General features: G+C 47.6%; 1 protein-coding gene across 1 annotated transcript in view; it reads left to right on the top strand.

The window, feature by feature from the left end:
- Positions 1 to 16119, top strand: part of LOC135873981 (disintegrin and metalloproteinase domain-containing protein 18-like) — a 57665-nt gene that overhangs the window by 8724 nt on the left and 32822 nt on the right. Inside the window, exons 3-6 of the mRNA XM_065398623.1 lie at positions 3142 to 3203; positions 8534 to 8612; positions 11010 to 11086; positions 11297 to 11486. Coding sequence (XP_065254695.1) covers positions 3142 to 3203; positions 8534 to 8612; positions 11010 to 11086; positions 11297 to 11486 — 408 coding nt within the window. The remainder of the gene's footprint in view (positions 1 to 3141; positions 3204 to 8533; positions 8613 to 11009; positions 11087 to 11296; positions 11487 to 16119) is intronic.

Here is a 16119-nt window from a genome sequence, read left to right as displayed (position 1 = left end):
GGTTCTTTAAGGGCCTTGACAGACTGTTCCCACACATCCGTCAACCTGTCCCTGCTTGGGACCTCAATTTGGTCCTGTCCGTCCTCACAGGGCCCCCTTTCGAGCCGCTGGCTTCGTGCTCGCTGTTATATCTTTCATATAAGGTCGCGTTCTTGGTGGCTATCACATCAGCCCGGAGGGTGTCAGAACTCAGAGCTCTAACATCTGAACCCCCGTACACCATCTTCCACAAGGACAAGGTCCAACTCAGGCTGCACCCAGCGTTCCTGCCTAAGGAGGTTTCCCCATTTCACATGGGTCAAGACATTTTTCTCCCGGTCTTTTATCCGAAACCACACTCCTCTGCGAGGGAGCGTAGGCTGCATTCCCTCGACGTTTGCAGGGCTCTCGCTTTCTATATCGAAAGGACAAGATCCTTCAGGAAGTCAACCCAACTTTTTGTTGCTGTGGCCGACAGGATAAAATGGCTCCCGGTCACGTCACAGCGAATTTCGGCTTGGATCAGAACCTGCATCCGGGAGTGCTACAGTCGGGCCAATATACCAGCCCCGCCTATCACGGCCCACTCCACAAGAGCGCAGGCCTCTTCCGCTGCATTCCTGGCCCAGGTCCCGACGCAGGAAATTTGTAGAGCGGCCACCTGGTCCTCAATCCACACCAGGCCAGAGATGATGCTGCCTTTGGCCATGCAGTCCTCCAGTCTGCAGTAACCTCCGACCCCACCGCCTAGATTCGGGCTTGTGAGTCACCTGCTTGGAATGGACATGAACAATCACTCGAAGAAGAAAAAATGGTTACTCACTTTCTCGTGAAAGTGTTGTTCTTCGAGATGTGTTGTTCATGTCCATTCCAATACCCACCCTCCTACCCCTCTGTCGGAGTATCGGCAAGAAGGAACTGAGGGGGTGGAGGGTCGGCTGGCCCCTATATACAGCGCCATGAAGGCGCCACTCCAGGGGGCGCCGAAGTTGACCCTACGGACGCTGCTATAGTAAAATCTTCCGGCTGGCGTGCACGCGGCGCGCACACACCTGCTTGGAATGGACATGAACAACACATCTCGAAGAACAACAGTTATGAGAAGGTGAGTAACCGTTTTTTCTCATGCTGTTGTTTCATTCGGGCAACCAGGCCTTGCATTTCTTTGTTGCACTGTTTGCATTTTGCACGCATGCCTGTCTTACCCACAGGTAGAGGAACGTCATTAAAATATTCCCAAACTGGGTCTCTTATAGGTTATAGGTTTTCCCTTCTAGTGAGAGAATGGTAGGGTAGATCTCAAATCAATGAAGGCTACACTCAGAAAGACCTCAAGACTTCTGGAATATGCTGCTCAAACAGTTTCACTTTTGTTTCTACTGCCTGTCCCTCCCATTTCACATTTATCTCCAGACTTCTTCTCCTTGTCCAGATCTATTCCGCCCCCAACAATCTTCTATTCATTGAACTTTTAGAAACTTTGCACTTTTAGAGAGAGGTAAGGGATTGACTCTGTGTACACAAATTTGCAGAGGGACAATAGGGTTGAGGTCTGTTATTTCTTACCTCTATATATTATTTATTTATTTATTTAAAAACATTTTTGCTGTTAACAAACAAGTTATCTCTGGAGACACAAATCCACAGTTTGAGAACTGCAAAAATAAGCATCTCTGATGCTATCTTCTAGACTGAGCACTGAGTCCCAATGGGTAGATAGAAAGATTAACCTAAATAATCTATACAGAAGCCCCTGGAACCCCATAAGATTGGGTCCCTAATTCATGAACTATTGGAACTCATTTACAAAACTCTTCTTAAACATTACATGAATATATTGTCTCATACTATAGAATTAGAATTTATAATCCCTATTCCATGATGAGATGTCTTTGAGCTATAATGTATCTTAATTAAAACTATCTTTAGATAGGTTTTTTCCTCAAAAAGCATTTTATCAAAAAAATCCGATTTAAATAAAAAAAATCCAATTTAAAAAAAATAAATCATGGATTTTTATCCACCCTGCCAGGAGGTCAGAGCAGGAGACAGGCTAGAACTCCCAGATTCTATTTCTGGCTCTAAATTCTCAGTGTATAGTCTGTTTTGGGGCAAGTCATGTCACCTCCATGCTTCAGTTTTTCTATTTGAATTTTTATAAACTGTTACGAGATCCTGGGATGAAAGGTTCTGTTAACATACAACATTTTATTAATAAGAATAGAGAGTGGCAATGAAAACTTATGTTTACATACATGTCTTGGAGATTAAGGGAGGGGCCTTAAATCATGTTATTCTTTAACAATAATCTTCAGTAATTCTCCCCTCAAATTAACAAGAGCATTCAAGTGTTGGTTCACAAAAGTAAGAAGTAGCATTTGATTCTAAAATTATGAATTCCTTTGTGTGACTTCGGAATGATGCTCTTCTGAATTAGATGAAATGTGTTATTTCTACTTCTATCCTATTTGTCCACTGGATTAATGGCATGTGTCTGGGTTCTAGATTCATAGAATCAATCATAGAATCATAGAATATCAGGGTTGGAAAGGACATCATGAGTTCATCTAGTCCAACCCCCAGCTCAAAGCAGGACCAATCCCCAACTAAATCATCCTAGCCAGGGCTTTGTCAAGCCTGACCTTAAAAACCTCTAAGGAAGGATTCCAGCGGTCTATAATATTTTCAGCAGATTCCCTCACCAATTGAGGCTATGACGTTTAAGTTCCCATTTTATTCATTGCAACTTCCATCAGCTGGTCACGGTCACTATCACTGGCATTTTTTGCCTTTGCACACATCTAGATATCTTGAGATGGAATTGGCTATTAAATTATGTTTCCTGTGTGTTTGACATAAAACATAGACACACATCTTGAACACATGGAATAGTGTATGTCAGTCAAAGGGTGAGTGGTGGATGAGCCTTTTTAGGAAACCACAGACAATCATTCCACAGAGTATTGGAACGATACAGGGCAGTTGTTTTGGTAGCTGTCAAGAGATGTCAAAACTGCACTGATAACCATGTTACTGTCCATCCATTTCCCATTAAGAAACATTTATGGTGCATTTTTAATTTATGTTCATGTTTAATAAATGCAGAATTATGTGCTTTGCAAAATATTGTGTTACTGAATTCTGTCATTCTGGATGGTTTAGGACCAAGTGTCCTATGTCATTACAATAGAAGGGACACCGTATACTCTTCACCTGAAGCAACAGTAAGTGATTGACTTTGTTCCTAACCCTTTGGTTCTTATCTGTTATAAATCAGTCATGTGGCTCAAAAAAGGTTCTAATAAGGTTTATCAAATATTGGATAATTTGTCTTCAACTTCCCTTTCTTTTCCAATAATTGGTTATAATTTTCAGTCTGTAACAGTCCAAGCTGATACTTCTCTATCTTCTTTGCTGTAGCCTCAGTTATTCCTAGTATTGTGCACTGACAATAGGAGAATCTAAGGGTATGTCTACACTACGAGAGTAGTTCGATTTTACTTAAATCGAATTTATGGAACCGATATTACAAAGTCAAACGTGTGTATCCACACTAAGGACAGTAATTCGACTTTGTGAGTCCACACTAATGGGGCAAGCGTCGACATTGGAAGGGGTGCACTGTGGGCAGCTATCCCACAGTTCCTGCAGTCCCCGTTGCCCATTGGAATTCTGGGTCGAGCCCCCAATGCCTGCTGGGGCAAAAAATGTGTCGAGGGTGGTTTTGGGTAACTGTCGTCATTCAACTGTCACTTCCGCCCTCCCTCCCTGAAAGCGCCGGCAGGCAATCAGTTCGCGCACTTTTCTGGTGAGTGACAGCGCGGACGCCACAGCACTGCAAGCATGGAGCCCGCTGCGACCATCGCTGCAGTTATGGCCGTTGTCAACACCTCGCACCTTATCATCCACCTTTTTCAGAGTCAGATGCTGAGAAATCGGGCGAGGAGCCTACGGCAGCGCGGTGAGGACATTAAGTCTGAGAGGGGCACAGACCTCTCACAAAGCACGGGACCCCGCGCCGTGAACATCATGGTGGCAATGGGTCATGTTGATGCTGTGGAATGGCGATTCTGGGTCCGGGAAACAAGCACGGACTGGTGGGACCGCATAGTGCTGCAGGTCTGGGATGAATCACAGTGGCTGCGAAACTTTAGGATGCGTAAGGGAACTTTCCTGGAACTTTGTGAATTGCTGTCCCCTGCCCTGAAGCGCAAGGACACCCGGATGCGAGCAGCCCTGACTGTCCAGAAGCGAGTGGCCATAGCCCTCTGGAAGCTTGCAACGCCAGACAGCTACCGGTCAGTCGCGAACCACTTTGGCGTGGGCAAATCTACCGTGGGGGTTGCTGTGATGCAAGTAGCCAACGCAATCGTTGAGCTACTTCTGTCAAAGGTAGTGACCCTTGGAAACGTGCAGGTCATCATAGATGGCTTTGCCGCGATGGGATTCCCAAACTGTGGTGGAGCTATAGATGGAACTCACATCCCTATCCTGGGACCGGACCACCAGGCCAGCCAGTACATTAACCGAAAGGGCTACTTTTCAATGGTGCTGCAAGCACTGGTGGACCATAGGGGACGTTTTACCAACATCAACGTCGGATGGCCGGGCAAGGTTCATGACGCTCGTGTTTTCAGGAACTCTGGCTGCAGGAAGGTATTTACTTCCCGGACCACAAAATAACTGTTGGGGATGTGGAGATGCCTATAGTGATCCTCGGGGACCCAGCCTACCCGCTAATGCCCTGGCTCATGAAGCCCTATACAGGCGCCCTGGACACTGAAAAAGAACTCTTCAACTACCGTCTGAGCAAGTGCAGAATGGTGGTGGAGTGTGCTTTTGGCCGTCTCAAGGGGAGATGGAGAAGCTTACTGACTCGCTGTGATCTCAGCGAAACCAATATCCCCATTGTTATTGCAGCTTGCTGTGTGCTCCACAATCTCTGTGAGAGCAAGGGGGAGACCTTTATGGCGGGGTGGGAGGTTGAGGCAAATAGCCTGGCTGCTGATTACGCCCAGCCAGACAGCCGTGCGATTAGAAGAGCCCAGCGGGACGCGCTGTGCATCCGGGAGGCTTTGAAAGCTAGGTTCCTCAGTGAGCAGGGTAACCTGTGACTATTAAGTTTGTTTAAAGAGAAGCTGAACCTGCCCCCGTTTCTTTACCCACTTAATGTTGACTATCCTCTGCAGTTACATACCCCGTTCACCCCGTTCCCCCCCTTCCAACACACGTTTAAAAAGAAAATAAATGGAACTTTGTTAATTAACACCGTTTTCTTTATTACGGATTTCGCGGTAAAGTGTTGAAACTGGGACGCAGACTGTGGTGGGGAGCGGGTGTAGTGATGGAAAGGACGCTTCTAAACTCGAGGAATGACAGGCTCCTGCTCCTAGAGCGGTCCGCAGTGGTGGACTGGTTGTTTCAACGGGGCCTGCCACCCCTCCTTTTCGGGACTCTGTGTGTGGGGGCTATGTGACTTTGTGGCAGGGGAGGACGGTTACAGATCCCCTGCTGCGTGGCTCTGTGATCCAGGCTAAGGACCGCTGCATAAGATCTCTAACAGCCCTCCCCCTGCCACAAAGTCACATAGCCCCCCCCCCCCCACACACACAGAACATGAAAACCACCTCCCAGACTGACCAGGGTGCCTAGTGACTGCAATGTGTGTGTGACCTTCTGCTGAACCTGCCCCCGTGTCTGTACCCTGGTAAAGGTGACTGTCCTCTCCAATTACCAACCCCCTTCCCCCCCTTCAAACACACTCTCCTCTAAAAGAACATGACGGAAACAGTAATGAACAGAAACGTATTTTTTATTAGCAACTACACAGTTAGGGGATGAAACTGGGACGGGGGCTTGGGTGAGGCGGGAAGGAAAGGACTTATCAAATTTTTGGGAATGAGAGCCTTCTGGTACTTGAGCAATCTGCAGGGGTGGAGTGACAGTTTTCACGGCCCCTGCCGCCCCTCCTTCTTGGGACTTTGGGTGAGGGGGGTATGGGACTTTGTGGCGGGGGAGGGCGGTTAGAGAGAGACTGCAGTGGGGCTCTGTCCTCCTGCCTCCGGTCCTGCAGAACATCCACAAGGCGCCGGAGCGCGTCCGTTTGCTCCCTCATTAGTGCAAGCAGCGTTTGAGTCGCCTGCTGGTCTTCCTGCCGCCACCTCTCCTCCCGTTCGCTGTGTGCTCGCTGGTATTGCGACATGTTCTCCCTCCACTGGGTCTGCTGGGCCGCCTCGGCTCGGGAGCAGCCCATAAGTTCTGAGAACATGTCGTCCCGTGTCCTTTTCTTTCTCCGCCAGCCTCTGGGAGGGGGATGCTGGGGTAGGTCGGCAGACATTCGCAGCTGTGGGATGGGAAAAAGGGAGTGAATTCCTCACAAAGATACATTTTTGTGAACAATGAACATAGTCTTTCTCTGTGAAGAAGACCATGCACAGCACCTATTACATGCGCACTCAGGACAAGGTCGAATTTTCGGCCTTCGCATTCAGTGCCTGAGGTCTTGCAGTGGAGATCAGACAAGTGGGGCAGGACAGCGGAATTCGGGTAGCAGGCTGACATGGTAAGCCGTAGACTTTTGGCTGCTTAAAACTTAATTTATAGCAGTGCCCTCCTTTCACGTTCAAAGCAATGCTCCTAGCGTTGGCCAGTTCCTGCTGCCGGCAATCCGGCAAGCATGAACTCTGCCCCTGTCCCACCCCCTCGCTGCTGTCCCCGGGAAAGATCCCTGTATGCTGCCCCTCTCCCGCCTCCACCGCGTGGCTGTAAACGGCCGGTTACAGTTATGTAAAGGAACAGGCAAGCAGTCCCAATACTAACATTGCCCTAATTCAAAGCAGGTCACCATGAGCGACATCACTCTGATGAGGATTTCTGACACAGAGGAAGACCGCATGCTGCGTGAAAGCCAGCAAAAACCAGGGCCGTATGCCGCCATGCTCTGCGAGGCAATGATCCCAGAGTACTTGATGATAGCCTGTCGCGGAAAAGTTTCCTACCACGGAGGACGCAATAAGGCTGCTCTCCCCAGGAACCTCATGCAAAGGCTTTCCAATTACCTCCAGGAGAGCTTCGTGGAGATGTCCCATGAGGATTTCAGCTCTATCCCCGGACATATAGACCTTATTTTCCGGTAGCTGCACAGCCAAGGACTAAAACGTTAAGCGCCTAGGGCAAACTAATCATGAAAAACCCATTGTTAATATTCCTGTTCTGTTCAAAATAAATGTTTACATGTTTAAAACACTTACTGACTGATCCTTCCCCTGATTCAGGGTCCGGGTTAACGCCTGGGGAGGGTTGGTAGGGGATCTCTGTCAGGGTGATGAAGAGATCCTGGCTGTTGGGGAAATCAGCGTTGTAAGCGCTGTCGACTGCTTCGTCCTCCTCATCTCCTTCCTCATCTTCCCCGTCCGCTAACATCTCCGAGGAAGCGGCCGTCGACAATATCCCATCCTCAGAGTCCACGGTCAGTGGTGGGGTAGTGGTGGCGGCCGCACCTAGAATGGAATGCAGTGCCTCGTAGAAACGGCATGTCTGGGGATGGGATCCGGAGCGTCCGTTTGCCGCTTTGGTCTTCTGGTAGCCTTGTCTCAGGTCCTTGATTTTCACGCGGCGCTGCGTTGCATCCCGGCTGTATCCTCTCTCTGTCATGGCTTTTGAGATCTTCTCGTAGATCTTCGCATTCCGTTTCTTGGAGCGCAGCTCCGAAAGCACGGACTCATCGCCCCACACAGCGATCAGATCCAAGACTTCCCGATCAGTCCATGCTGGGGCCCTCTTTCTATTCTGAGATTGCATGGTCACCTCTGCTGGAGAGCTCTGCATCGTTGCCAGTGCTGCTGAGCTCGCCACGATGTCCAAACAGGAAATGAGATTCAAACTGGCCAGACAGGAAAAGGAATTCAAATTTTCCCGGGGCTTTTCCTGTGTGGCTGGTCAGAGCATCCGAGCTCGGACTGCTGTCCAGAGCGTCAACAGAGTGGTGCACTGTGGGATAGCTCCCGGAGCTATTAGCGTCGAATTCCATCCACACCTACCCTAATTCGACATGGCCATGTCGAATTTAGCGCTACTCCCCTCGTTGGGGAGGAGTACAGAAATCGAATTAAAGAGACCTCTATGTCGAACTAAATAGCTTCGTTGTGTGGACGGGTGCAGGGTTAATTCGATTTAACGCTGCTAAATTCGACATAACCTCCTAGTGTAGACCAGGCCTAAGATTCTCTAATAGGAAGTATTTTCAGAGATCCATGTATTCTTCAGTTTCAAGACTTAAGCAGAAGTTGGAGAAGCTGACTGGCAAACAGGAAAAGAACTTGGAATCCTCAGAAGGGTTTGTAGATATGCTGCACATAACTGTCACCCCATCTAACTCAGCAATTTTCCAGTCTGAAAGAAGCGATAAAACATTAAATTGTAACTCAAGAAACAAAACTAAGGGATGATGCAAATCGTTGCACCATGTTGAAAATAGTGTGGGTGCTTTTTAAACTTGCAGGAATGTGTAATCTTTATTTTTTAATTCAAACATTTTTTATTCTCTTTTTTATAGACTATTTTTATCTGATGATTTCAGGGTTTATACTTACACCAAAGGGGGGGCTGTTCATTCTGATTTCCCACATATTAAGGTAAGATTTAATTACCGGTACTTTGTTTTGCAGCTTCTTAGCTTTTTCAGAACAGAGTTGTTGTTAGAAATACTCTCTGGGGATTTTACATTTTTTTAAGTATCAGAAAACCTCTCCCTATCTTTACTTATTTATTGCTGACATTCTACTAATCCTGGCATGAGATTCTTCAAGGAAACATTCTCTATGGATAATTAACAATAAGATTAATTATTTCAAGTTTATTTTGGTTGGCTAATTAGCAACTTTTTCAAGAAAATGACTAGTTAGACTGAAATGTGCTTACAGTAGTTAACTTGCAGAATAGACATTAAAGGAGCAAACATATCACTTGTGCTTAAACTCATAGGGGAAGGCCAGGACAGGAAAATTAAGGATTTTCTACTGTCCTGTACATTTACCATCGGTAATGTTTAGATCCTCCATCACAAACTGTCCTCCACAGATGCTCTACTCCAGGATTTAGCTGAAGCTGGTGTCACACTAGCTGCCTTTTCTCCTAATGTAATCCATTGCTTAACTTATTAGGATTTCCTCACACAAGCTAATGTGCTTTTTCTGAAAACAGTAGGAGTTGAGGAAGTGCAGCATACTTCCGGATGGGTCCCTTAATTCCTTCTCTCAGAGTGCTTTATTGTGGTCTACAGGGTGGATCTGTGAAAGGATCCCAAGAGGTAGAAAAGTGGGTCACTAGTTGTTCTCCCATTGGGTCATCTCATCTAGATGCATGCCCTTCCCTCACCTCCATTTAATTTTTAAAGTGTATAATCTTTTCCCTTTCTCATCAAGACTCTTTTGTTTACTGATTTGGCGTCTCTCCAAAGCTTCTTATTCCCCTTCCCTCTCTGTTCTTTCATTCCTACTCTTTTTCTGCCTTTTTTCCATCATTGGTGATTTCACCCTCTTTCCTCTGTTTTCTCTTTTAATCACTATCCATAGGCTCAGTCTTCTTCCCTCCCTGTGCCCCACACAGGGAAGGGGTTGCCTCAGGTGTGGGTGAGCATCCCCTTCTGACTCGAGGTAGAGCAGTGGTGGGCAACCTGCGGTCCACTAGCCGCACGCAGCCCGTCAGGGTACTCCGTTGGCGGGCCACAAGACAGTTTGTTTACATTGACCGCCCACAGCTCCCAGTGGCAGTGGTTCGCCGTTCCCGGCCAATGGGAGCTGCAGGAAGCAGCAGCCAGCTTGCGCTGCTTCCCGCAGCTCCCATTGGCTGGGAACGGCGAACCGCAGCCACTGGGAGCTGCGGGCGGCCGTGCCTGCAGACAGTCAATGTAAACAAACTGTCTCGTGGCCCACCAGCGAACTACCCTGACGGGCCGCAGGTTGCCCACCACTGAGGTAGAGTATGATGTTTGGCTGTTCCTTCTGCAAAGTAGAGCAGGAAATAGATGAGAACTGTGAGCAGTTCCAGCAGTTACAGGGCCTTTGCTATGAATACCACTTAGGAATTAGTGCTCAGCTTTTGTCTGAGGGCGGAAAAAGAGAGCCATGCATTGCTTAGCAATATAACAGACAGACGCATGCTGTAGGAGAATCTCAGAGCAAGGGCAAGCTGGGCTTGGCCATTTGCTGCAACCCAGCCTTTGTGATGGGGTGGATCTTGAGAAACCATCTTTCCAAATTTAGAGATCTATCTGGGAGCATAGAGCTTAGGATCTCTAAGGAATTACCTTGAAACTATCACTGCCTCCTCCCTTCTAAGCCATTTTGTATGTCTCTGATAGAAATACAAGAATGAAAAAGTGGGGGCCAAGATGCAATCATAAGGGCAAATCCAGTCTTTTCCATACAGATACAGAGTATTCTTGTGCATTGGTACTGGCATTTCTGGTGTGGAAGAGATCAGGTGTGTGGACGTTAGGGGGCTGCATAGGACGTGCTGGGCCCTCTGTGTCACTGAACCCTTCTACATGTGAGCCCCCTATGCATCAGTGCTGAAGGTGGGGAGGAGGCCAGGGTGAGTATGAACATGCTGGGGAGTGGTCTGGGGGGGTCTGCAATGCAGATCTTCCCAACTCCTTTCTCCTATCCTACCGGGGAAACATGTAAAGGCCTTGCATAGAGTACTTTAGTCATTAGGATGAAGTATCCTATGCAGAACAGCTGTGGAGCCACTCTTTAGCCTTGGGGAAAGGTTCTTCCTCCTATAGTCCCTCACTCATCTCTCCAGCTCCCTGCCTAGTTACTCTGGCGGGCACTGACCTCAGATTTTGAGTCATAATACTGAGATGTGTTCTACCGCCACACTTCTATTTTTAGATGGTTTCAAATTCCATACAAGTGTCTGTGGAAGCTCCAAAATGTATAGATGGGGAGATGACCTGGTTGGAGAACTATACTTACTGATAAGCAAGCTATTCATTTTTCTTTGATTTTTTAATTTTTTTTATTTAGGCTGATTGCTATTACCAAGGGTATATTGCAGGCTTTCCCAATTCACTTGTGACACTCAGCACCTGCTCTGGGCTCAGGTAATGAAATATTTTAATATAATTAATTATAATAAAACCTCTAGTAAAATTCAGTATCCCAGATACTACTGTGTGGTAACAGTTGGAAAATGGTGACTTTTTAATGGTGCCCACTATACATAGTATCTAACATTTAAGGTCTCAAGCTGATGGCAGATTAATTCAGATCATTTTATAACTTTATGTAACCTGCACTGTTTGCTTTTTCAGAGGGCTATTGCAGTTTGAGAATGCTAGCTATGGAATTGAACCCTTGGATTCTTCACCTGGGTTTGAGCACATTATTTATCAAATAAAGAATGAAAACACTCAGAGTCCACTTTTTGCAAACAACTACACTGATATAGGGAGAGAAAAGGTGACAGAAAAGGTGTCTTTCAAGCTGCATACAGATATTGAAGTGAGTGCCGCTTTTTATCATAATGGTAGAGATTATGTCTAACCTGAAATCTAGGGCACAGGACATTCACTGTGATGGTCTTGAATCTGGATTTAATTTTTAATTATGTCATTGATATGCAGAAACTGGGCATATGAAAGTCATTACTTTGATAAGAAACAATAGTACTGGGAATAAGTTATTCATGAAGAAGTGTGATCCATTAGCCTGAACATGATGCTCTGTGTCACCACGGTATCTGCAGACACAATGTTGCCCAAATTCTATCTCAGTCGGGATGGCTTTAGCCACACATGCACAGCTCAGGCCTCAGGCGTTTGAATGAGGATAACTCCTGTAAATCTCCCTGATTAGAGTCTCCCTGTCAGCATTAAACTGCAGGTCTAATTTTCACTTGCAAATGTAAACAGTCATGCCTTATTTTTGGCTCCCTACTTCTACTTTAAGTACTCACTCTCGATGCCCTTCCACCGTGACTTGATTAGAGGATGGATTTTCAATCCTGGCCTTCCACAGAAGAAAATCCCTCTCCTAGAACTTCATGTGTAGATCCTGTTTGCTGGGTCAAAGAAGGTATTGAGGACCACAGAGACAACAGACAAGATGTTGCTGGTGCCAGTGGTTGAGAGTGGAGAATGACTGGAGGGACATTTAACTATCCCACCAGAGAACTGGTGGCATTTCAAAGGGCAAAAATAAGACCCAAATGGCACAGGAGGCATGAAGTTCTCCAGAGATGTTTGAGGTTTAAGGCCTTGGTCCCCCAGAAGCTTCCATTGGACAAGGGAGACCAATTCATAGAGTGGAGTGGGAGGGAAATTATTTTTGATTGAGACTAAAATTTGGCATCAGAATGTCTGATTTTTCACTTTTCAAGAATCTGGAAAGTGATGGCATTTGGCTCGTTTGGCCAGCTGTGCATATTACTTCTGTGGCTCCTTGGTTCAGAAGTTTTGCTAATAATGAAGAGTTAGGCCTGGTCTACACTATGAGTTTAATTCGAATTTAGCAGCGTTAAAGCGAATTAACCCTGCACCCGTCCACACAACGAAGCCATTTCTTTCAAAATAAAGGGCTCTTAAAATCAATTTCTGTACTCCTCCCCGACGAGCGGAGTAGCGCCGAAATCGATATTGCCATTTCGAATTAGGGTTAGTGTGGCCGCAATTCGATGGTATTGACCTCCGGGAGCTATCCCACAGTGCACCATTGTGACCGCTCTGGACAGCAATCTGAACTCGGATGCACTGGCCAGGTAGACAGGAAAAGCCCCGCGAACATTTGAATTTTATTTCCTGTTTGCCCAGCGTGGAGAGCACAGGTGACCACAGAGAGCTCATCAGCACAGGTAACCATGCAGGCCGATAATCGAAAAAGAGCACCAGCATGGACCGTACGGGCGGTACTGGATCTGATCGCTATATGGGGAGAGGATTCAGTGCTAGCAGAACTTAGTTCGAAAAGACAAAATGCCAAAACTTTTGAAAAAATCTCCAAGGGCATGATGGAGAGAGGCCACAATAGGGACTCAGATCAGTGCCGCGTGAAAGTCAAGGAGCTCAGACAAGCCTATCAAAAAACAAAGGAGGCAAACGGTCGCTCCGGGTCAGAGCCACAGACATGCCGCTTCTACGCCGAGCTGCATGCAATTCTAGGGGGGGCCACCACCACTACCCCACCTCTGACCGTGGATTCCGAGGCGGGGGTAATCTCATCAGCCACACCTGAGGATTCTGCGGACGGGGAAGAGGAGGAGGAGGAGGAGGAGGACGAGCTTGCGGAGAGCACACAGCACTCAGTTCTCCCCAACAGCCAGGATCTTTTTCTCAGCCTGACTGAAGTACCCTCCCAACCCAGTATCCAAGACCATGACCCCGTGGAAGGGACCTCAGGTGAGTTTACCTTTTAAAATATAAAACTTGTTTTAAAAGCAAGCGTTTTTTAATGATTACTTTGCCCTGAGGACTTGGGATGCATTCGCGGCCAGTACAGCTACTGGAAAAGTCTGTTAACGTGTCTGGGGATGGAGCGGAAATCCTCCAGGGACATCTCCATGAAGCTCTCCTGGAGGTACTCCAAAAGCCTTTCCACAAGGTTTCTGGGCAGTGCAGCCTTATTCCGTCCTCCATGGTAGGACACTTGACCATGCCATGCTAGTAGCAAATAATCTGGTATCATTGCATGACAAAGCCTGGCAGCGTATGGTCCCGGTGTTTGCTGGCATTCAAGCAACATCCGTTCTTTATCTTGCTGTGTAATCCTCAGGAGAGTGATATCGCTCATGGTAACCTGGTTGAAATACGGGAATTTAATTAAGGGGACAGAGGTGGCTGTTCCTACTGGGCTGTTTGCCTGTGGCTGAAAAGAAATCCTTCCCTGCAGTTAGCCAAGCGTGTGTGTGGGGGGGGAATTGGCCCTGAGCTTTTCGCGTTTGGCTAGCAGGGATCTTCCCTGATACCAGCCATGCGGTGGGGGGAGGGGTAAAGTGATCATCCCAGAGAATTCATGGCGGGGAGGTGTTAGTTTGGTTCCTGCAGGGATCTTCCCTGATACCAGCCACGCGGTGGGGGTAGGGATAAAGCGATCATCCAGAGAATTGGATGGGGGGGGGGGTTAGTTTGTTTTCTGCTGCTGAAGGTTAACAGGAAAACCGCAGCACTCAACGGGCTTTGCTTGGTATGTGGGAAAGGAGGGCGCAGAAGCCGAAAGACAATGGCTTACCATGGCGCATGCAAGCCGAATTCTGTTGCCTGGACCTGCATCTGTGATCTCTAGCAGCAAAGCCACAGGCACTCAATATTAAGAGGCAAAATGCAACCTTGCACAGAAATCACATGTGCTATGTAATGTGAATAGTGTTGTTCACCGTGAAAGAGTATAAGCATTGTTCTGTAAAATGTATCTTTTAAAAAAATTCTCTTCTTTTTTCCCTCCCTCCAGCAGCTGCAAATTTTTCAAGCCTCCCTCCTCCATCCCGAAGGCTATCTCAGATAAGGCGTCGGAAAAAGAGGACGCGAGACGAGATGTTCGCGGAAATCATGGAATCCACCCGCAGTGAAAGAGCTCATCTGAATGAGTGGAAGGACACGGTTTCAAAGTATAGGAAAGATGCCAGTGAATGTGAGGACAGGAAGGACCAACGTGAGGACAGGAGGGACCAACATGAGGACAGGAGGGACCAACGTGAGGACAGGAGAGACGCTCGAGATGAGAGGTGGCGGCAGGAAGATCAGAGGAGGCAGGATGCAACGCTGGGGCTGCTGCGTGAGCAAACAGACATGCTCTGGCGTCTGGTGGAGCTTCTGGAACGGCTGCAGGATCACAGAATGACGCTACAGCCCCTCTATAACCCCCCTTCCCTCTCACCATGTTCCATAGCCTCCTCACCCAGACGTGTAAGAACGCGGGGGGGGGGAGGCTCCGTGCACCCTCCCATTCCACCCCAGTGGACAGCCCAAGCAAAAGGCTGTCATTTTTTTAACCTTTTTTTAGTGGCCTTTTCCTTCCCACCGATCCTCCTCCCAAACCCCACTCGGGTTCTCTCCCTCTTTTTATAATCAATTAATAAAGAATAAATGATTTTTAAACAATAGTGACTTTATTTCCTTTGAAAGCAAGCTGTGATCGAAGGGGGAGGGTGGGTTCCTTACAGAGAATGAGTCAATAAAGGGGGAGGGTTTTCATCAAGGAGAAACAAACAGAAATTTCACACTGTAGCCTGGCCAGTCATGAAACTGTTTTTCAAAGCTTCTCTGATGCGCAGCGCTTCCTGGTGTGCTTTTCTAATCGCCCTGGTGTCTGGCTGCGCGTAATCAGCAGCCAGACGATTTGCCTCAGCCTCCCATCCCGCCATAAAGGTCTCCCCCTTACTTTCACAGAGATTGTAGAGCACACAGCAAGCAGCAATAACAATGGGGATATTGGTTTGGCTGAGGTCTGACCGAGTCAGTAACGATCGCCAGCGACCTTTTAAACGTCCAAATGCACATTCTACCACCATTCTGCACTTGCTTAGCCTGTAGTTGAACAGCTCCTGACTCCTGTCCAGGCTGCCTGTGTATGGCTTCATGAGCCATGGCATTAAGGGGTAGGCTGGGTCCCCAAGGATAACTATTGGCATTTCAACATCCCCAACGGTTATTTTCTGGTCCGGGAAGTAAGTCCCTTGCGGCAGCCGTTTAAACAGAGTAGTGTTCCTGAAGACGCGAGCATCATGAACCCTTCCCGGCCAGCCCGCGTTGATGTTGGTGAAACGTCCCTTGTGATCCACCAGTGCTTGCAGCACCATTGAAAAGTACCCCTTGCGGTTTATGTACTGGGTACCCTGGTGCTCCAGTGCCAAGATAGGGATATGGGTTCCATCTTTCGCCCCACCACAGTTAGGGAATCCCATTGCAGCAAAGCCATCCACTATGACCTGCACATTTCCCAGAGTCACTACCTTTCGTAGCAGCAGCTCAGTGATTGCTTTGGCTACTTGCATCACAGCAGCCCCCACAGTAGATTTGCCCACTCCAAATTGATTCCCGACTGACCGGTAGCTGTCTGGCGTTGCAAGCTTCCACAGGGCTATCGCCACTCGCTTCTCAACTGTGAGGGCTGCTCTCATCTTGGTATTCTGGCGCTTCAGGGC

This window comes from Emys orbicularis, chromosome 2 (assembly GCF_028017835.1).
Source record: "Emys orbicularis isolate rEmyOrb1 chromosome 2, rEmyOrb1.hap1, whole genome shotgun sequence".
In the NCBI taxonomy this organism is placed as follows: Eukaryota; Metazoa; Chordata; order Testudines; family Emydidae; genus Emys; species Emys orbicularis.
Note: the sequence above shows the minus strand (reverse complement) of the source record. Positions and strands in the feature narration are given on the sequence as shown.